The 23448-nt window shown below is 35.2% G+C and overlaps 1 protein-coding gene across 8 annotated transcripts in view; it reads left to right on the top strand.

Annotated features, from left to right (window-relative positions):
* Positions 1-23448, top strand: part of CFAP20DC (CFAP20 domain containing) — a 291020-nt gene that overhangs the window by 162552 nt on the left and 105020 nt on the right. For 4 of the 8 annotated variants that reach the window (XM_059940068.1, XM_059940067.1, XM_059940070.1 and 1 more), the window contains exons 8-13: positions 1951-2087; positions 2761-2923; positions 4532-4648; positions 5833-5955; positions 8324-8658; positions 20449-20826. In XM_059940068.1, the coding sequence (XP_059796051.1) occupies positions 1951-2087; positions 2761-2923; positions 4532-4648; positions 5833-5955; positions 8324-8658; positions 20449-20826 (1253 nt within the window). Of the gene's footprint in view, positions 1-1950; positions 2088-2760; positions 2924-4531; positions 4649-5832; positions 5956-8323; positions 8659-20448; positions 20827-23448 lie in introns of those variants that run through there. The other 4 variants (XM_059940072.1, XM_059940073.1, XM_059940075.1 and 1 more) reach the window with 4 other exon arrangements.

Below are 23448 nucleotides of genomic sequence, written 5' to 3'. Positions count from 1 at the left end.
AGTATAGCCTGAAGTCGGGGAGCCTGATTCCTCCAGCTCAGTTTTTCTTTCTCAAGATTGGTTTGGCTATTCGGGGTGTTTTGTGATTTTTCACAGAATTAGAATAAAAGCTTTCTGAAGTAAATTCTACTCATTAGTTCTGATTCTGCCATTTGGACAAATGGAATCACTACCTAATAGGGCTTCAGGAATTTGAAGAAAACTGGAATGGTATTTCTCCCCACCACTTTGCCAGCCACCTTAGATCCTCTGTCCAGCAAAAATTCTTTTAGATCAACTCAGCAGTGTAGCCCTTGCCCATGTCTTCAGCTTCATCTATTAACAAACACAGAAACAGACCCCCCAGAACACCTATATACCCACTCACATTACTTCCACTCAGATCTAAATGTTGGGGGCTTCCTAAGCATGATATGTTTTCACAAACTTTTGTGCCTTTTCTCATGGCTGTTACATAGGAATGGTTTTTAATTCCACCACTTATAAAATTATAGCTCTCTAGCAGAAGCTAATGAGACCAACTAGCTAACCATAGGAATTTTTTTCAGGAGAATAGATCAGACAAGAAGTTGCCAGTAGCTCATATATGTCCAGAACTGTAGGACAAATTTGGACTTACTCAGGGCCAACATTGTAGTATTCAAGTTGGTCCTGTCTTGCAAGCAGGACATGGCAGAAGGTTTTCTAGGCTGTGGGCCATGTTCTGAGTTAAGAGCCGGCACTCTCACGGGCTGTTTTAGTCAGAGAAGGCTGCCTGCACTCACACAGAACTCCACGGTCCTAGTCCAGTCAGGAGTTCCTTGGGCATCCCTCCGTATGGTCTTTCAGAGACTCGGGCTTCTTTCATCTAGTGGCTCCTCTGGGAGCCTTTAAGTCCTCCGCTGGATCTTTTGCATCTTGTCAAGAGATGAGGGAAGAGAGAGCATGGGGATTATGCAGGAAGTTTTAGGAGCAGGAGATGGTTTACACGTCTCACATTCCACTTCTCACGTTCCATTAACCAGAACTCAGTTACATGACCCATATAACTGCAAGGAAGGCTCGGAAATGTAATTTAGCTGTGTGCCCAGAAGGAAAAGGCAGCAGGGTTTGGTGAGCACCCCTTCCTTATCCTGGAGGTGATACCACTTTGCTCTCTTTCTCCCCAAAACCTTCAGTGATTCCCTGTTGCCTACCAAATTTAGAACAGGCTCTTAGCATTTTAATGCTCTTTTCGTTCTGACCTGAGCCTATCCTTCCAGCTAAACTGGTGATTTCATTATTCCCCAAGAGTACCCTACCCTTTCACTCTTCCATACCTTTATTCAGGCACTTTCTTCTGCCTTGGGCACCCTACATCTCTTATTCTTGAAATCTTATCAGTCATTCAAGATCCATTCAAGAAGTCACTCTTCATTCCCACTGGTCTGCCTTATGTTGTAGTTACCTGTTTACTTGTACTATCACCTCCCTCCAGACTCCCTGAGGGCAAGCAATGTGTCTTATCCATTTTGCATCACTGGCAACCTCTAGGAAGTGCCTGGGAGTGCTCAATGAAATATTTGTTCAGTTGAGTTAGTTTTATTTAAACGATTTCCTTAAAGAGAAAATGCAATGTATTTTTCAGTAGCTTTCTTTTCTTTTTTTCTCCTTTTCTATGAGGAAAAACATTTGTGGTAGTGGTTCTCAGATGATACTGAGCACAAGAACCACTTGGGAGTTAATCTTAACCACTTGTTAAGATTATAGATTTCTGTTGCCCCCCCCCCACAAGATTCTAATTCTATAGATCTGATAGATCTGATGTTGGACCCCAGTATCTGCATTTTTATAAGTGCCCTGGGAGCGTGGGAGGGTTAAAGTGGGGGAGGATTCACATCATATGACCCCTAGATTGTACTTTCAGAAATATTGCAACATGGTGTGTGTCATTACGCCCATTAATGGACTACTATTCCCTTCCTTTAACAGATCAGTCCATTAACAGAGGAACAGGTAGCATGCGGAGCGGTAAAAATCAAGATGTTTGTCATATTGCCTTTGGATCCAAAGTTCTTGGACCACCTCCACTCTCTGGCAGAAGAAATAACATGAGGATGTTCAGTGAGGTAGGAGCAAGGTTTGAACAGCTTATCTAAGCATGGATGGCATGGGAAGGGAAGCGTTTTTTCCCAATGCAGAGGGGAAAAAAAGAGGGAGAGAGACTACATGCCAAAAGCAGAGGGCTTGAATAAATTTGGAACAGAAATTCTGGATTTTAAAAGACCTCAAAACTGTTTTCTTTTCATCATGTCAAAGCAATTAACATTTTTGAGCATTCTTTTCATTAAATATGTGCACAAAACTTAAAGGCAAATATATGTGAGCACATTTTGTTGTCTCCTTCAAAAAGGAGTTGGATCATCACCAGACACCTTATAATGAACAGATTCTCAAATGTTATATCTTTATTTTTAATTTCCTCTGAATTTCTGACATACACGGTAATTTTCATTTCAACTCCTACCTACTAAAGATGGAGTGTAGCAAATGAGCACATTTTAATTTATGTGTCTATGAGATTTGGTTGTCTTCTGTTTTACCTTACATTATATTTATCTCCTATTTCTTCCTAATTTTCTACCATAATTTCCCTCTCCAACAACTTTTTAATCTTCTCATTTCCTCTGGTTCTTTTTTACCTCACTGTTTGTCCAGCTATTATTTCTTCTATGTAGATTCTACAAGAAATAAATGCAATTCCTATATTTTAAAATATAGATTAATTCCTTTTCCTTATAGACAGTAAGATCTGTTGGGTCCAAAAATAACCAATCGTGCCAGCAGTCTACAGTAGAGAAGTGTGTTAACAGGGCAGAAATGTCAACCTTGCTGTTATCTGAGTCTGAGGCACAAGGAGATAAAGAAAATATTGGCCACATAAAGCAGACTGTACCTAATCATGGTAAGAATCATGCATAAAGATTGATAGCTAGTGAAAATAGTGAGAAATGTTAAGATAAATCCATAGTTATATTCTTGACTAGATCTTAAGTCCAGAGAATTATCATTTAAAAATGAAAATGGTGGTGGATATTGAAATATGTTTAGAATTCTTATACCATATATTATCTTCTGGAACTTGTCATTCTGTTTATTCTGTTATTTTACATTGCTGTAGTACCCTGTATTTTTACTTTCTGGTAACAGTGAGAAAATAGTATAGTATCCTATTATTGCTATGTCTTGGAGACCCCATGTACATTTTAAGTGTTCTTAGTTTTACCTTTTAATTAATCTCTTCCATTGGTAAAGTGCTCTTTATTTTCTCTCATTGGTACAAAAACAACCCTGTTGGTGAAGAAAACTTTTATCCCGTTTTATAGATTGAGAATTCAGGGCTAAGAGAGTAAGTGATTTGCAATTTGTAATCACTGGAAAGAATTGAGACCAGAACCCAAGGCTTACCACTCCCTGTCAGTTTGTCCACTTTAACTGGTCTGGCTTTTGTGAACATTGAAAAAGGGAGGCATTTGTGTTCATTTTATTTGATTTAGAAATTAACGATCACTGTTAGAGACTCTGTCTCCCATGGAGTATAAAACTGAGATAAGGAAATAAATAACATAGATATTCAGTCCCAGTTGTACCACTGTCTGTGAGACCTTGATCAAGTTTCTTAAACCCTACGAGCCTCAGTTTCCTCATCTGTAAATGGGGATACAATTACTACTAGCACTAGTAGTAGTAAGAAATAACAGCTGCCTCAAAGGGTCAGTATGAGGATTCAGTGAGAACAGTCAGTCAAGCACATCATATTGTGCCAAGAATTTAAATGTTCAGAAAATATCAAATGCTGCTGTGAATATTATTATTATTATTGTTACAGAATTAAATTACACTTAAGAATTCTTCAAGATTGATCGCAGTTCTGCAGGGTTCTTTTGGAAACTACCCTCTAAGCTCTTGTTGAATCAAACTTAAATCTTTTAAAGGAAAAAATAATTTTTCTGTATTGGCTGTCAATTTCATTTTAAAATATTTTTTAATATAGCATGTTGCAAGATTAACATTAATTACTTGTAGCTCTCTATATGGTTATATTACATGAATAAAATGTATTAGTAGTTTGTTTTTTCTTTAACACCTTTATTAGAGTATAATTGCTTTACAATGGTGTGTTAGTTTCTGCTTTATAACAAAGAGAATCAGCTATACATATACATATATCCCCATATCTCCTTCCTCTTGCGTCTCCCTCCCACCCTCCCTATCCCACCCCTCTAGGTGGTCACAAAGCACCGAGCTGATCTCCCTGTGCTATGCGGCTGCTTCCCACTAGCTCTCTATTTTACATTTGGTAATGAAAGCCTGATACAATTCTAATATTGGAATAGAAATAAACACCTATTTCCTATAAAGGAATAAGTTGTGTTTTTTATACAGCTTTACATTTTGTCAAAATGATACATGAACATTCTCATTACAGCTGTAATTATATTTACTGAGTTATTTCAAACTATATAGTACTTTCTGTTTTGGCTTTTTGTTCTTTAATATGAAAATGTACCAGCCAATCTGCATATTATGCATCCACATCCCCCTCAAGAACCATCAGCTGATAAGAATAATAACAGGAGAAGATTACAGTTAAAAAGAACCAGCAGAGAAAGGACAGAGACACCCAGCGGTATAGTACTAATTCAATACTATCTTATATCTGTATATTATTCAGAGCAATGGAATCTCTCTCTGCAGGTTGTAAATTTCAAGGGATTATGAACCAATTCATTTAAAATATAAATATCTGTTCTACAAGGATTATGGAAATCAGATTTTTTACAAAAGAATTGCTCTAGAGCCCTAACAGAGATTTTTTGGATTAAATAGACAGTACCACAAAAATAAAGGACTTCCTACTTCTACTCTCAAAGGCTGAATAAGCTTAAATTATTGATTTTTTTAAATGGCCCAAATTTGTTAGAAGCTCCTGCCTGCAGACTTCACTAAAATTGAACTTAACTCATCATTTTTCATTGTTCATTTATCTCTCCTCTTTTTAAATTGGCCCTTTTTAGATTGTTTTTTACATTTGCTGTCTCTCCTTTTGGACTCCTTGCCATCTACTGTAATGTAGGTTAAAGTTTCAACTCTTTGTAACCAGTAAAGCATTAGATAAATATAGTTGGCTATTATAGTTATTGCTTAAAATATTAGATTTGAGGCATGTATGTATAGATTTGTATACACATGCATTAGTCTATCCTGAATCAAGCCCAGAATGTATCATGTACACATATGTTAGCATAATTTCTCAAAAATGTAGATTTCTTCGGTAGGCCAAAATTCTGCTTGCTAGGTTTCATGTTATTATTATAAAATAGTAGATAGAAAAATTACTTCTGCAATAATGCCTGTATCCATTTTTCTTAAGGTGCTGAAGGAAAGAGCTTCATTTAAAAGAGTTGAGTTCAGTAAAAATTGTAATTTAAAGAAAACACACTCCATTTTATATGGAACCAAAGTAAAAAATATAGGACCTTCTAAAAATTATATGGGTTTTGGAATTCCTTTTATTGCATATTGTAAAACTTAAATTTAAAATGTCCCCATGCAAATATCAAGGAATTTTAAGGTGAACCTCTACAAAAATACAGCTGAGTTCATCTTAAAATACTCTCCTGAAAAAGAAAAAAACTGCATATAATCTGTATTGTCACCTCTAACTTGCTTTTCACTAATCAAATAGAAAAGTATACCACAGTACCATTCTTCAAAAATTAATGTATATATAAAAAAAAAAAAAAATTAATGTATATATATATATATATATCAAAAGAAGTAATATAGAGGAAAATATTTATTCCAATAAAGGCAATTCTTCAGGAAATAACAGAAATGAACATAAAGCAACAACTGTCCTCACCACTGTGTCCCAACAGAGAACAGAGACATTGAACCCCAGCTGTCCAGCACCCCAGTCTCCTGATCAAGCAGGTTAGCATCTTTATTATACCATAATTGCTAACGATTAATAAAATATAAATATGTTAAATATTTCAAACCCAGTCATTTTGAAAAGTCATGATGCAGTCACTTGCTAAAATATATCTTTTTTTTCAATCTCTTTTTAACCCCAATTTTATGTCAGACTTTAATGGATGAAGGAGTATTTTTATTTTCAAGTTTTAATGCACAAGCGGTCCTGTTCAGAATGAAAGTTTAAAACTTTGAGGTTTTCACATAACATTGTCACCCTCCCCAAAGATTATCTATTGTTGCACTTCTCCAATCCTCTTTATAATGGAGATGGTTGGAGTGTAGAGCATTGAACCCATCAACATATCTTGCCTAGCAGGTGTGTGGTACTTTTACAAAAGCAAATTGTTTTTGAGCTAGGGAAAAAGGAAAATAAATGGAAATTGTTTGTAGGTTGTCAGTCTTATTTATGCAGTGCTGAAACCTTCATTAAAATGTTAGGCGCAATTAGTGTCTCTAGCATAAATCTGACTGTGTAGAAAAACTAATTAGATGTTTAGGTGATCATTCTTGCATTTATCTTGTTTGCTGCAATATTGTGATTACACAGTAATTTACATATTTTCCTAAGAAAACACACCAAATTATTCATTACAATTGATATGGAAATACTTGAGGTAAAACTACAAATTCCAAAAAAGCATGTGGTAGTGAGATAATTAGAGTTCTTTTGGTGTAAGAACACTTCTTTTACTTTGACTTTTTGACAGTTAATAATATGTTTGGTGCTAGGTCATACAAGTTGTTTAACTGCATAATGAAGATCCCCAGGATCTTTTCCTCCTATTTTCTTTACGTATCCTTGTACGTAATGCAACACATTGGTTTTTGTAATCGTATTCAAGGTTTACTAAAGCACCTACTGTGTTTACAAAGCACCTACTATGTGCTTAGCACCAGGCAAAAGTTTGCTGTCCAAAAGAGGACAACCCAGTGAATCTATTCATTTCACCTGCCCACAGCTAACACTGACTCAGGACCCTCCACATTTTCTGTGAATGTGGTCAGATTGGGTATTGATATATTCAACCTGTTATTGACCATTTACCTACAGAAAATATGAAAGCCTTGTCCCTAATAGATTTTCTCTAATAAATGTGTATTTATTGCCCTTTTTATAGGCAAGTTATGTTATATAATCATAGTCTTAGGTTAAGAAATAGGTGAATACAGTTGAGAAGAATACAATTTTATTTGTGCCACCAATATAATTTTTATTAAAGGTCTTTTTGTTTGCTTTCTGCTTTTGCTTTTGTAGTGTTAGCTTTAAAGTTTCAAGTGAGCAAATCTTAGCTCTTGGTTACTCTTCTTGTGATGATAAATATAACATAATTCAAGAGTCAGGAGTAAAATTACCACGTCTACATTGTGGTTCTGCAGAACACAAATTCTTGTAAGATTTTCACCATTGACACAATGCAGCAAAAAATAAATTTCAAAAAAAAAAAAAAAGACTAAGTTGAGAAAATGCTCAACTTTTCCTGCTGTCATTCTAAAGAAGAAAGTAAACCTGCTTTTAATAATGTTTATTATAGAGATTTGTTTTTTCCAGGTCATAGAATTATAAAGTCTATTTCAATGTTGAATAAAGATTAAAATTTTTTAAAGTTTTGATAAAAATGTATCTCAGTTGTAGTATATAGTACTTTTAAAGAAAACAATGTGCAAAAAGATTTTCATATCAAAACATTCTCTCCTAAAATTGAATTAAAATTAAACATAAAGGTCCTTTTCACCAGCAGAATTCACCAGTCACATTAACAAATATTTCTGTGGATTTGCTATTGACAAGTCTAGTCAGTTTAATCTATGAATTGTCCTGTACCGATGAGTAGAATGGAGAGGGAAAGACTGTCAGCCTTTTCATGGTTTTCCTCTCCTCCATGTTTTATAATCTGAACAAGGCCCAGATACTTTGTTTAAAGAGCTTGTTAAGTACTCTGTCCCCCTGAAATTAAAAGAAATTAGTAACTCAAACCCTTTTAAATTTGGAAGATTTTCCCCCTCTGAAATACCAAATTAATGAGGCTGTGCTATAAAGAACTTGCTGCAAGACAGGTGATAATTATTTCAGACTTACAAATTTCCTGACCAGTGTTTCAACTCAGATGGAGAGGAAGTACAAATGAGTTGCCTGTATCTATAAGCACTATCTGTGGGTTAAATGTTTAGCAGGTTACAAGATGGTGGATAAATTGCCTTCCTTGGCTTTTGCATTATTTGATAAATCTCTGTTTCAGCAACAAGGAATGTTAACCTAACTACCTGCCTGAAATAACACTTATGGAACACTGCTCTAATTTTTGTCATCTTTTGCAAATGTCAGATGAGTGGATATTTCCTGAAAATGATGACCACATCCCCCATTTGGCCTCCAGCACGCAGTCTCTACTTCTGGATGAAAACTCCTGCAACACCTCACACCTGTGGCTAGAAGCCAGCAAGAAAAATGAACATGACCAACAGACAGAGGAAACCCAGGTTGTTCCAAAGGATATTTTCACTTTTTCATCAAGACCACGATCAGCACCTCATGGAAAGACTCAGAATATGTCCCCAGAGGGGTGCCCATTTATTTTGGATCTAAAAGAGGATACCAGTGTAACAAGGAGAGACACCCAATTGGAGGATGATTTTTATGGTGGTGACAGCACCGAAGAGGTACATTGCTTGATGAGTGAAATAGTTCTAAAGCACAGTTCTATTGTCTCCAACTAAGCACTGAAACTAGTTGAAATGAAAGAGGGGAAGTCAACTGCTATTTATAAAAATGCAGCAGATTGCAATGTTAGTCAACAGTTGCCTCAGGTTGTTATGGTAACTCTAAATTGCTGCCTTTTTTATTAACAGTCAGCCATTTTCATTTTTAATTATGGAAACCAGTTTTTGGTTTGATTTTCTTTTTTCATTTTAATCTTTGCCTCACAGAGTGAGAAATAATATGCAGTTTAGTTATATGATAGCATGTCCAGTAAAATATTGAGAACACATTGTTCTAGATCTCTGGGGAAATTGTGTTGCAGTTGCTAAGCATTCTGAATTGACACTTTTCTGGCTTCCTAACTCCCCTGCCATCTTTTCACCTTAGACCTATTAGGACTCATTATTTTCCATATGGTCCCAGAATTTCAAGAGTTGTGCCAATTAAAGTTTAGGTAATGAATCATGGATTAGTGCTGGGGCTTGCCTTATAGGAGGTTTTCTGTTTGCAATTATTTGGAATACAACTATATCTCATAAATCAGTAAATTCATAAAAAGTTTTTTAATAACTAATTAAATATCAAACTGAATATAGTTCTGAAACATTTGTTTAAAACTTAATATAACTCTTTTTCCCCATATGAAATGAATTTATTTGTGAAATTTCTTTAGCATTGTTCTTTAATAATAGGCATTTATATTTTCTAGAAAAAATAATTATCTTAAAAGCAGATTATAGTCAAGTTATGGTTTAGTGAAATTATACAAATCATTTATATGTAGAAATTATAGAAATAATCAGAAAAACTTTTTTTGTATGCTTATAAAACTTTTTTTTAACAACTATATCTGATTAAGAATACCCCTTTCAACAGTGGGATATAGATTAAGTCCTTAGCTCCTACCTTCAGAGCCAGTTGAGAATATGGTGAGATTGTTTAGGCAGTAATTATGGGTTTTTTGCAACTTTTGATGAGTTTCTGTAGCAAAGTGCATGGTGAAATCCTTTTCTATAACCTCCTTACTTCTGAGCGTGATGAAACTATTAGTCATACCAAACATAAACCTACTACAAACCCCTTTATGCATAAATGCATAAACAGTACATTTTAAATGTGCTGTGAACAACTTTATCCCTTTCACCCTACATAAAATTAAGCTATAAAACTATAAAATGAACATTAGTCTTCAGTATCTAGTATTGCCCCCATCCCAACTGTCAATTCTTATACAGTATTAATTGGCTAATCTGATAAATCATACCATTTTGTTAATGGGGTAGGCCCATCCCCTTCCCATGTGCACAGCTTACCTAACTCAAAAGAATTACTGTGATGGGGGCAATGTCATGGCAGGTAGGAAATAATAGTTCTCTGGAAAACTTTGAGGGAAGTATTATGTGGAAACAGCCCTTTAAATAACACCCCATGAGGAACTTACCTCTCCACCTATATGAAGGAAAAGCCTTGAGAAGAAGCAATAGAGCCTTATGGGAAAATGAAGAATACTAGTTCTGAATATTCTAATTTGCTATCACTTTATGTGCTTTCTTTTGCTACTAGCTGCTCTACTTCTGACACCCTTCAACATTTATTGTGCAGACATGTACTTGTTACCAACTACATGAAATTGAAAATTAATTTATCGTGCATTTTCAAAGCTCTGATTGGCATAGCTCTCTGGTCACCCCTGTGCCAAGACCATCAGAATATGGCTTGAGTCTGTAGCGGGACGATATCATCGCTAACACCTGCCCTGGCCCACCTTTAGTCCGAGCCTACTAAGAGTGGCAGCCAGAGCGAGGGGCAGAAGCCTTGCCAGGTTCTGCAAGCTTTGAGGTTTGCTGTTAGAGGCAATAACAAGATACAAACTAAAATACAGATGACTAACAAAAGTGCTAGGCTATATTTAAACAAGTTCTAGAATTTGTAATGATCCCTTTTTTACCAAATTGGTTTTTTGGGAGCTTTTTGTAAATTCTTTTTCTGTAGGATTATTTCTCCCATTTATTATATAAGTCAAAGGGAAATTAGATTACATATTTTATTTTATTTATTTTTTAAGAATAAGTTTTAATTTAATTTGTCAAAATTACAAAACACTTCCTTTGTTTTGCTCTCAAAATACAGTGAATCTGTCTTCATGTTCTGGATGCTTAGTTTTTTGTTTTTGGGGGGTTTATTTGTTAATTTTTTTTTTTTTTGGAGTATAATTGCTTTACAATGTTGTGTTAGTTTCTGCTGTACAATGAAGTGCATCAGCTATATGTATACATATATCCCCTCACTCTTGGACCTCCCTCCCACCCCCCACATCCCACCCATCTACAGATTACATATCTTAAATGTTTACTTACCTATAGTCTTTGAAGAAAAATCAGTTGATTTAGGCATTCTTACTATTGTTGCATTATTTTATTTATTTATTTATTTTTAAACTTGCCTTTCTTTTCTTTTCTTTTAATTAATTTATTTTGGCTGCACCAGGTCTTAGTTGCAGCACTCAGGATCTTCGCTGCCGTGTGCGGGATCTGTTTTTAGTTGCGCCATGCGAACTCTTAGTTGCAGCATGCATGTGGGATCTAGTTCCCCGACCAGGGATCGAACCCGGGCCCCCTGCATTGGGAGCTTGGAGTCTTACCCACTGGAGCACATGGAAAGTCCCTAGCTGCATTATTGTAGACTGTTATATCGTTAGAGTAACACTATTATATCTAAGGAAAACAATGTCATACTATAAATAATGGTGGACAAATGAGTAATAATTGCATTACTTATTATGCTTGAAGTTTATAACTTGTAGTTAAAAGACTTTATTTGGTGTTAGACCATTTGAATATTTTTAAAGGGAAGTTAGATGTATTCAGAAGCTAAAAACTAGGCACAATCATGGTATTATGATAGAGAAAAAATACACATATGACAGTAAAGACTAATTAAAATAAGCTTTCAGTGATTCTTTGTAGTTTAAGTCCCTAATAATCAGTTCACATTTGATATCTTCATCAGTGTGAGAGCCTTAAAAGTATGATTTTTTTTTTTTTGCATAGTCTCATCTTAGTCTTGGCTTTACTATACATTTTATTCCCTAGGCAGACATATATACTAATTTTCCTGATACTCAATTAATTTTGAATTTGTACTTCTTATCTGAAAAGCACACTATGGAAATATATCTTGTGGTGAGTTATAAAATCAAGACTACCACATAAAATGAATTATCTAGGAAAGCTGTTAAAACAGAGTACCTTTCATACAATTGCGGCTTCTGAAAGAAAAAAAGAAAAAAGCATGTTACTATTATCATCTCTGTTTTGTATTTTATGCCATTATTCCCAACATGGCTTTGGGTATATGTACCTGGTTGGTGATTTGAAATAGTTAGCTTTATATTAGTATTTTATTACTTCTCTAATTCAATTTTTTATCTAGAAATATAGTCATTTTCTTTCTTTTTTTTTTTTTTTTTTGTTGTTGTTTTGTAGGTTTTGGCCCTACAGCCAAATAAAGATTTTTCTGTGGAAGCATAATGCCATCTAATTACCATGTCATGTCAGTGTGGTTGGTTGTAATTTGGACATAGAAATGTAGAAATATTGATAGAAATTATTGTGAGCTCTATGAATCAATATGCTGAATTTGGACCTAACAAAAGTAGGACACTTAATAATAGCTAGTGCCATTAGGACTTAATAATAATAGGACACTTAATAATAGTTGGTGCCATTATGCAAAGCATTATATATGCGTACAGGGGAATTAGTTACTACTTGTGACACCATTTTATAGATGAACAGAGTAAGGGTCAGAAGAGTGAAATAGCTTGTTCAAGGTCGTGTGGCCGAGCAAGATGAACCTGGAATTGAGCTTGGGCACATTTCCTTAACTCTCTTTTTTTTTTTGGAATTTTATTTTATTTATTTCTTTTTACAGCAGGTTCTTATTAGTTAACCATTTTATACATATGAGTGTATACATGTCAATACCAATCTCCCAATTCATCACACCACCACCACCACTACCACCACCACTTTCCCCCCTTGGTGTCCATACGTTTGTCCTCTGCATCTGTGTCTCAATTTCTGCCCTGCAAACTGGTTCATCTGTACCATTTTTCTAGGTCCCACATATATGCATTAATATATGATATTTGTTTTTCTCTTTCTGACTTGCTTCACTCTGTATGAGTCTCTAGATCCATCCACATCTCTACAAATGACCCAATTTCGTTCCTCTTTATGGCTGAGTAATAGTCCATTGTATATATGTACCATATCATCTTTATCTGTTCATCTGTCGATGGGCATTTAGGTTGCTTCCATGTCCTGGCTATTGTAAATAGTGCTGCAGTGAACATTGGGGTGCATGTGTCTTTTTGAATTATGGATTTCTCAGGGTATATGCCCAGTAGTGGGATTGCTGGGTCATATGGTAATTCTATTTTTAGTTTTTTAAGGAACCTCCATACTGTTCTCCATAGTGGCTGTATCAATTTACATTCCCACCAGCAGTTCAAGAGGGTTCCCTTTTCTCCACACCCTCTCCAGCATTTGTTGTTTGTAGATTTTCTAATGATACCTATTCTAACTGGTGTGAGGTGATACCTCATTGTAGTTCTGATTTGCATTTCTCTAATAATTAGTGATGTTGAGCAGCTTTTCATGTGCTTCTTGGCTATCTGTATATCTTCGGAGAAATGTCTATTTAGGTCTTCTGCCCATTTTTGCATTGGGTTGTTTGTTTTTTTGATATTGAGCTGCCTGAGCTGTTTATATATTTTGGAGATCAATCCTTTGTCTGTTGATTCATGTGCAAATATTTTCTCCTATTCTGAGGGTTGTCTTTTCGTCTTGTTTGTAGTTTCCTTTGCTGTGCAAAAACTTTTAAGTTTCATTAGGTCCCATTTGTTTATATTTGTTTTTATTTCCATTATTCTAGGAGGTGGATCAAAAAACATCTTGCTGTGATTTATGTCAAAGAGTGTTCTTCCTAAGTTTTCCTCTAAGAGTTTTATAGTGTCCGGTCTTACATTTAGGTCTCTAATCCATTTTGAGTTTACTTTTGTGTATGGTGTTAGGGACTGTTCTATTTTCATTCTTTTACTTGTAGCTGTCCAGTTTTCCCAGCACCACTTATTAAAGAGACTGTCTTTTCTCCATTGTATATCCTTGCCTCCTTTGTCATAGATTAGTTGACCATAGGTGCGTGGGTTTATCTCTGGGCTTTCTATCCTGTTCCATTGATCTATATTTCTGTTTTTGTGCCAGTACCATATTGTCTTGATTATTGTGGCTTTGTAGTATAGTCTGAAGTCCGGGAGCCTGAATCCTCTAGCTCCGTTTTTTTCCCTCAAAACTGCTTTGGCTATTCGGGGTCTTTTGTGTCTCCATACAAAATTTTAAGATTTTTTGTTCTAGTTCTGTAAAAAATGCCATTGGTAATTTGATAGGGATTGCATTTCATTTCAGTTATTATATTGTTCATCTCTGTTTGTTCTTTAATTCTTCTAGGTGTTTGTTCTTTAGTTCTTCTAGGTCTTTGTGAAACATTTCTTGCATCTTCTCAATCTTTGCCTCCATTCTTTTTCCGAGGTCCTGGATCATCTTCACTATCATTATTCTGAATTCTTTTTCTGGAAGGTTGCCTATCTCCACTTCATTTAGTTGTTTTTCTGGGGTTTTATCTCGTTCCTTCATCTGATAAATAGCCCTCTGCCTTTTCATCTTGTCTATCTTTCTGTGAATGTGGTTTTTGTTCCACAGGCTGCAGGATTGTAGTTCTTGCTTCTGCTGTCTGCCCTCTGGTGGATTCTAGAAATATAGTCATTTTTTCCAAACTCTATCTATGTATCAGATACTAAAGTAGATAGTTGCAAAGCTAGGTAGTTTTTCTTACGTAACAGTCCAAACTAGAACATTTGAGCCAAAAAATTATCCATATTTGGACATGAATTATGTGGACTGACTACTTATAGTGTTCAAATTAGCTAGGAGGCTTCTAGATCTTCTCTTCATCTAACTCTGTTGAGACCTATAAAACAAATTTACAAACAGATTAAAAGGACCATTTTAGTCCTTCCTCTCAGCTTTCCTGGTATTGTTGCTTTCAAGGGTTTTTTTAGCACTCAGTAGTTAAACTATTTCATTTCATTTTTGTTTTCCACTCACCCCTACATGCTTGACTAGTAATTCTGAATAACATTCTCACACACATTTACATACATACAATAGAAATGGTATTTACTCCACATGAGGCTAGTTATATTTCTGTGTAGCCTTTAAAAAACTTTACAAGTCAATTTGTTTGAAAAAAATGGAAGAATTCTATTTTGAATGTATTGCTTGCATTTGTATTTCTGTATATCATGAATTACAACATAACATACTCTCTAAACCTACCAGGCAAATTTAATATTTATTTTTATGTGAGTAATTATTTTAGGATGTTCACATCTACATATCTTTATTGTTATCTTTTGAAGCTTTCTTCCTCCCTGAAAAAGTTGGCTCCTGTAACTTGGCCCTTCATTGTTATAGGCAGGAAGAGAAGGTTATAAAACTCTTGTCTCCTTAGAATAATGTCATACAACTTTTGCTTAAAGATCAATATTTGCAGATAAGTATATATTTGGTTATAGATAGGAGTTTTCACAAGAAACCTTTGTTTTATCAGTTAAAGAGCATGAAGTCTAACTTATAAGGAAAATATGTTTCTGTCTTGAACAATTAAAGGAGTCTCATCATTTTCCCCAAATATTCACATGATGATGTTTACCCATCCAGTACAGTCCCTGTAACTTCTGCTATGATTTGTCTGTGAGGCATCATTGGCTACAGGTAAAGATGTTTACAAAAGTAATTTGCCCAAGTCCTTGTAATGTCAAGCATGCTGCGAATTAGTTACTTGTTAGAAACAGTCACATCTTCCTTTCATTTTATTTGGTATTATTTAACTAGTTTCCTATTAAATTCAAGAGGTAGAAGTTAGAAATACTCCTTGGGGATGGTTGTTAGTGAAAACATTTAAGATACATTTGAATGGTCAATCTTGCTATCATCAAAGAAGAAATGATTTTTTCATTCTGTTATGACTAATATCTTTAGCTATATTTGTGCAAATAATTTTGCTCTTTAGTTGACAACCGAAGTATATACCTGTATCGTCTCTATTGTCCGCTAGTGCTGTTGTTCAACTAAAAGGTCTGTCAGTTCGCACATTTAATCACTAAAACGTTGGACAAACGTAAAACTCCTGCTGACTCTATCTCAATTACAAATTCAAAACTGCCATCAAAAGTGTGTGTGGAATATTGCAGATGTGTTTTGTTCAGAACTTTTAAGAATGTTACGTAGATTCTTTTCCTGGTGGACTGAATTAAAAATCAATTGAAATATAAATAAACATGATCATCCATTTTTTACAAAGGCTAAAATAGAGTTCTGTCCTGACTCACTCAACATTAAAGTTGTAATACAAAGAGCCTGGGTCCCATCTCCAAGTAGGTGGCCCTCCTGAGTCATTAAAATTATCTTTTTAAAATTACAACTCAGCAAGAGCTATTCGTTTTGCACATCCAAAAATTATTGTCCAAGTGCCCATCTGCATGTCCTTTTAAGAAACATAGTTCAACAGAGGAAGTGCTGGGTCCCTGGGGAAATCATTCTCATCTTCGGCATACATATGCTGTGCTACAGTTAATCAGACAAACTCTATTGATGTTCCTGGCACTGGGGCGTGATTGAATATTTAACAAACAAATGTTTCTGAGCCCAGAAGACAAACAGTTCAAGAGATTTGGACTTTTAAAAAAAATATATTAAGTTAAATCAAAAACATTTTGTATTTGTTCTTCTGAGAAACAAATGAACAGATGATTGGAATATGAAAACAGCGTAACAAATTCTTTACTACTCTGACAAATTATATTGAATTGCTCTGCAGGTTTTCAGTAGCTAAATGATAAACCAAAGGGGGAAAAGTGGTTATTTTTCAATCAGATTATAGTAAACTTATTATGCATGTAACAAATGTATATGTTATTTAGTATAAAATTAATACAGACATGTCAAGCCCACATGTGTTACATATGTGAAAGCAATAAACGTCATCTATACCTATATCATCTATTTTAGTAAGTCAGAAGCATTACTAAAGAAAGGAGGAAGGTTTTGCCAGTGCACCACTACTAGTAAATACTATACTATTTTTTATTCTCCATTTATTTCCTCTCTAAAATAGAAGCTGACACAACTCAAATCAACCTATTAGTCTCGTATATTGTCTTGCCTTTCCCATTTATCCTAATTCCCCTTTAAAAATCTGGGATAGACCAGAATTAGTGGTTCTGGGGCAGCCAAAATAGGCAAGCCTTTTGTACTCTGTACAGATTCTCCAGTTATTTGTCTTTTCCATATATTTAAAATAGCATAGAAGTATATTACTGTGGAAATGCAATACTACAAAGAGAATGAATACCTATTAGGGAACACAGCTCAATCTGACCATTTCTTGACCCATCTCCAAACCAGGGTATATCTTAGGAAAATGGGAGGTAAATGTCCCTGTACATACTCATGAATAGTTCTTTGTATATAATCACTGCTCATGCCAAGCAAAAAGAAATACACCTGAGTAAACTTACAGAAGGAAGAAAAGTGCTCTGATCCACTTACAGGTGGAAAAAATACACTTCTTATCAAATGTATTGATTTTTAAAGTTTTTTTTTAAATGATCTAGCAAACATCAGGCTGTCCATGCATTCTTCTAAATCCTCATAATAGTACATCTGAAACTTTTAAATGAAATTTACTGCCTTCTACCTTATGAAATTATTACTTTTGTAGATATCTATCTCTCTGCTATTAGACTTTATGCCTCTCGAGGGCAGTGTCCTTTTTCTTCTTACCTGTGTATCTTATATAGTCCCTAGAAAATACCTTACACATAGTAGGAGCTTAATAACTATTTATTGAACTAATGTTTATTGCAAAAGCTCCTAATTTCTACTTATATCATATACAAAATGGAATCCCAGAGTGATCCAGAGATTCTGGTCCAAAGAGTTATAATTATACCTTTTCCCCTTAGCCAGCCTGTTTTTAGGGACAATCTGTTTTAAATCCACCGTACATGTGCCTTATTTTTTACTGTGAAAATATGATGGAAACGAATAAGTAGAGGGTATTCTGGTCACAGAAATCCCATTGTCAATTGTATATAACAATTATAGGAAATTAAACTGGAATTTTTTTTTTTAAGTTGGAGAAGATATAACACTGTCTAGCAACCAGACTGAATTTTAAAAATCTATCCTAGTTCCACCAGTACCTTCTTAAAACCAAGGCCTGGAAGATGTTTGTTCTGTTTTCTTTTTACCTTTCTTTAGAAAATTGGCTAAGCTTTTATTCTCTTTTTGTCTCTGTGAAACAAAAATTGCAAGAGTCACCACTCCATTACCTAGTAATTCAGAACACTAGGCATTTTTCAGGTCTCTTGCACTCTTTCCAGTTTTCTGCCTGAAGGCAGAGTTCTTCAGTCATGTGAACATCCTCAGGGTTCCCAGGATGTGGTGAAGGACAAGCTCACTCAGTAAATGTACAGCAAAGAGAGTTGCTCAGTGCCTGCAGCTCAGGCCTCGCGGTACTGTCACAAGGGCGGAAATATTCTTACCTCTCTTATTTTTCCACTTGGGACATAAACTAAGGTCCCATGGATTGACACCCAATCACCATCTTTTCTTTCCCCTATCTGGGACTCTGAATAATAAATTTCTCCATCATTTATAAAGAAATATACGTATCAGAAGATCAAGCCAGCATAGACAAAGAAAATAAGGCCCAGAATGAATACCAAGAAGAAATGTTTGTAAAAGATCCTTAGACACTCTGCAATTCTTTCTTTACTACAGATAGGCAAGCTATTTCTTAGGAGAGGTTCTTACACCCAAGTGTACCTTTCTTGAGACCACAGTTGTCTGATAATCCCAACTGCTTTCCATAAGAAAGGAAAATCATAACATGACTAGGGTTAAGGATTGCAGACTCCGTGTAAAAGCTTTCCAGAGTCACTAAGTACAACATACTCTGCCTTCTACAGAACTCTCAAATCAGTCCAGCCTCCATCATCACCACCACTGAATTAACGCAAGTCACCTCAGCATTTCTAATCATTCCAATTTCAGTCTCCTAATTGGCCTCCCTTACTACTATCTCCACAGACACTTCAGACACACCACAAACACTATCCACACAAACTCATTCCCATACCTTCTATTTTGTGCCATCATGACATTCTTCTCCTGCATCAAATCACTCAGTGACCCCTTGTTGTCTTTGGGATAAAGTCCCTGGATGGCAGGGGTTAACTTCTGGCCTACCATTATATTCCTAGCATCTGCAGCACATAGAGCAATACGTAGCCCGTGATGAGGAAGAAAGGAAGAGAGGCAGAACAATGACAGATACACAGACAGATAGATCCCTTCTAATTAAAAGGTTTGATAAATTCCTCTCTTGTCTTGTGCCCAACGTAAAGCAGGCTCTCTCACCGTTACACATACTTCACTTCTACTGAAATGGAAATTTCACCTTAGATGGTGATCTGTATCTTGAGGTGTATGATGACCAAACATTCAGGAAGAAGCTGAACAGTTCAGTCATTCAAATATTTTATTTAAAAATGCCAAATTTGGGGAATAACCAGATGTTTGGTTCTGTATGGCTATAAATGAAAGGATAGTGGAATAGCTTACTGAAACAGAAAGTAAGATAGTACAGTCTCAGACATCAAATAATGTCTTTAAATGTACTCTGCTTTTATTGATTTTTTTCTGTTCTGTTTGTTTATTATATATTTAAACAGGTAAGACAAGTTAGAAAAACTCATGACAAGTATAAGCAATTATCACACTAGTTTTTTCTTTAAATTTATTGTTTTATAGCAGAAAAAAATCTACCAACTGAAATAACACTGTGTTTCTCTTTTTCCTTATTTACCATCATGGCCATTGATTTTTTTGTTTGTAATTTCTCCTTTCTCAGATTTTAAAAATTAAAATTTTTAGGGGTAATTCCAGAACTGTACATTAGTAAAATGTTTCTAGCTTTTATTTTCAGCTTTCCAAATAATTATATTTGGTGAGGTTCATGTCTTGTGGAAAAATACTTTCTATAATTGAAATTTTCATGTAAGAAAAATATTTCACAAAACATGCTCTATTATCTATTGCTCTTGAACAGTAAAACTTTCGTACAAAAATATAAGGCAAAAATACTTTGATAGGCCAGCTTGTTTTAAAAGTAGCATTTCCCTACATAAATAAGGTAAATTCTGTAAGTTCCAGTTCTTTCTCTTCTCATGGAGTTAGCTTATCAGGAAGCCGAAGTATACAATTCCTAAGTTTTAGGTAACTTCTTATGGATCCTCTTCTTTTTCATACGTTCTTTGGAATGAATATATTTGAGCGACTATTTCCTAAATGTACTCTTGTTACTCAGTGGTAAAAAACATGCTTTACCAAGACCAGAGGCAAACATAGCAGGGCATCTTAGCAAATGATTTATGCCTGTTTGCATTGCTGTTTTTAGTTTATTTTTTTATTGCAGAATAAAATAGTATATATATATAAAAGTATATGTATGTGTACTTTGCTTTATTCAGAGAATACATGAACTTGTTAAGAACTTGTACTCAGTAACTTATTCACCACAAGTTTCAGCTCAAAATGATTTCACTTTGTTCCTCTGTGTAGGGTAACCACAGTGTCCAGGGTTCAACCGACCCAACGACTAGTCCTCCAAGGTTAACTCAGTTAACATTAGAGAGCGTGCTGGGGAAGACTGCGAGGTGGACAAGTAAAGGATATCTAAAAAATGCCTACACAGAAGCAGGAGCATCAGAAAACCAGAATTCCTTGGCGAAGCAGATAGATAAAAAAGACTTTGAAACGAGTTTGGTGCCTACACCATGCCTTTCTCCCCCTGGAAGAAGGAGTGAATCCTCTCCAAAAATTCCAGGTCCTGTTATCAAAGCAAAGGACCTACCAGCCCATCAAGTGTCATCTTCAATATACAACGTCTCCCTACAGGAAATGTCAGGGGAGAAGTTGAAACCGATTCCTGAAGTATCTGTAAGTGGTTTCATTCTGGTTTACATGTGTGGGCAATACATCCTGCTGTGTTCTGTTCTGTTCCACTTTGCACATGTTTGCAGCAGTATCTATTTTTCATCATTTGGGTGATCAGTAATGTATTTTCTTTTTTTTTTTTAACACCTTTATTGGAGTATAATTGCTTTACAGTGGTGTGTTAGTTTCTGCTTTATAACAAAGTGAATCAGCTATACATATACATATATCCCCATATCTCCTCCCTCTTGTGTCTCCCTCCCACCCTCCCCATCCCACCTCTCTAGGTGGTCACAAAGCACCCAGCTGATCTCCCTGTGCTATGCGGCTGCTTCCCACTAGCTATCTATTTTACATTTGGTAGTGTATATATGTCCATGCCAGTCTCTCACTTCGTTCCAGCTTACCCTTCCCCCGCCCTGTGTCCTCACGTCCATTCTCTACATGTGCATCTTTATTCCTGTCCTGCCCATAGGTTCTTCATAACCTTTTTTTTTTCCTTAGATTCCATATATATGTGTTAGCATGCGGTATTTGTTTTTCTCTTTCTGACTTACTTCACTCTGTATGACAGACTCCAGGTCCATCCACCTCACTACAAGTAACTCAATTTCGTATCTTTTTATGGCAGAGTAGTAGTCCATTGTATATATGTGCCACATCTTCTTTATCCATTCATCTGTCAATGGACACTTAGGTTGCTTCCGTGTCCTGGCTATTGTAAATAGATCTGCAATGAACATTGTGGTACATGACTCTTTTTGAATTATGGTTTTCTCAGGATATATGCCCAGTAGTGGGATTGCTGGGTCGTATGGTAGTTCTATTTTTAGCTTTTTAAGGAACCTCCATACTGTTCTGCATAGTGGCTGTATCAATTTACATTCCCACCAACAGTGCAAGAGTAACACTCAGTAATGTATTTTCTTTCCTGTTTAGATGTGTTTTAGCTCAGTAGCAGCAGATGTTAAAGAGTATCTTGCACATCCCAACGATTACAGAATGCCTCATGTTTTTAATGAGAAAGATAATTATCATGATAGTTATTTTTTATTTCCCAGTTACTTCTCATAATTTGAGTTATCACTGCCTGCAAGTTATAAATGAAGATCTTATTTTTGAGCCAAAGGTTTACCAGTAAAATTGATAGATTTTCGATAACAATCTACATTAGGAGACATAAAAACATCGTTATTCTATTCACTTTCTGGTCTCTTTGCAGCCGTTCCCCAAATAATAAATGATATGAGTGAAGGTTTACAGTAAAGCAGTGTCGTTGAATAAATCCCTAGGCTAGTTTGGTGGCTATATTCATGTCCATCAGATTGATTTTTTTCCTTCCTGTGTGAGTACTTTTCTTCCTTCAATTCCCCCATAGCTGCCCTTAGAAACTAGAGAACAAATGAGGCTATGCAGAACAAATGACACTTATATTCCTTTTTTTTAAGCATTAAAGCTTTTTTTAATTTGTCATGTCCTAAGTATTCTGTGTGTGTTACAGTGTAAAATTTTGGTTCAATTATATTCTAAGCGTGTTAGAGTGGATTACCTAGTGCAGATAATAGACACATCATTACCATCAACTAATATTTCTTTATTTTATTTATTTTTTATTCCTTGGGATTTTGATAGGGATTGCATTGACTCTGTAGATTGCTTTAGGTAATATGGACATTTTAATGTCCGTATGTTAATTCTTCCAATTCATGAGCACGGAATATCTTTCCATTTATTTGTGTCTTCAACTTCTTTCAACAATGTCTTATAGTTTGCAGGTCTTTCACCTCCTTGTTTAAATTTATTCCTAGGTATTTTATTCTTTTTGTTGTGATTGTCAGTGGGATTGTTTTCTTAATTTTTCTTTCTTATAGCTCATTGTTAGCATACAGAAATGCAACAGATTTTTTTGTATGTTGATTTTGTACCCTGCAACTATACCGTATTTGTTTATTATTTCTAATGTTTTTTTGATGGAGTCTTAAGGATTCTCTCCATATAAAATCATGTCGTCTGCAAATAGTGACAGTTTTACTTCTTCCTTTCCAACTGGAATGCCTTTTCTCTCTTTTTATTGCCTAATTGCTCTGGCTAGGACTTCCACTACTGTGTTGAATAAGAGTGGTGAGAGTGTGCATCCTTGCACATCCTTGTCTTTTTCCTGATTTTAGAGGGATAGCTTTCAATTTTTCACCATTGAGTGTGATGTTAGCTGTTAGTTTGTCATATATGACTTGTATTATGTTGAAGTATGTTCTTTCTATACCTATTTTATTGAGAGTTTTTATCAGAAATGGGTGTTGAATCTGGTCAGATGCTTTTTCTGCATCGACTGAGATGATCATATGCTTTTTATCCTTTGTTTTATTAATGTGGTATATCCTATTTATTTACTTGTGAATGTTGAGCCAATTTGCATCCCTGGAATAAGCCCCACTTTATCATGGAATATGATCCTTTTAATATATTGCTGTATTTGGTTTACTAATATTTTGTTGACGATTTTTGCATCTATGTTCATCAAAGATATTGGTCTGTAATTTTCTTTTGTTGTGTTGAGTTTGCCTGGTTTTGGCATAAGGGTAATGTTGGCCTCGTAAAATGAGTTAGCAATCATTCCTTCCTCTT

The sequence above is a fragment of the Balaenoptera ricei genome, chromosome 11, assembly GCF_028023285.1.
Source record: "Balaenoptera ricei isolate mBalRic1 chromosome 11, mBalRic1.hap2, whole genome shotgun sequence".
Classification (NCBI taxonomy): domain Eukaryota; kingdom Metazoa; phylum Chordata; class Mammalia; order Artiodactyla; family Balaenopteridae; genus Balaenoptera; species Balaenoptera ricei.
This window is presented reverse-complemented; position numbering and strand designations above follow the sequence as displayed.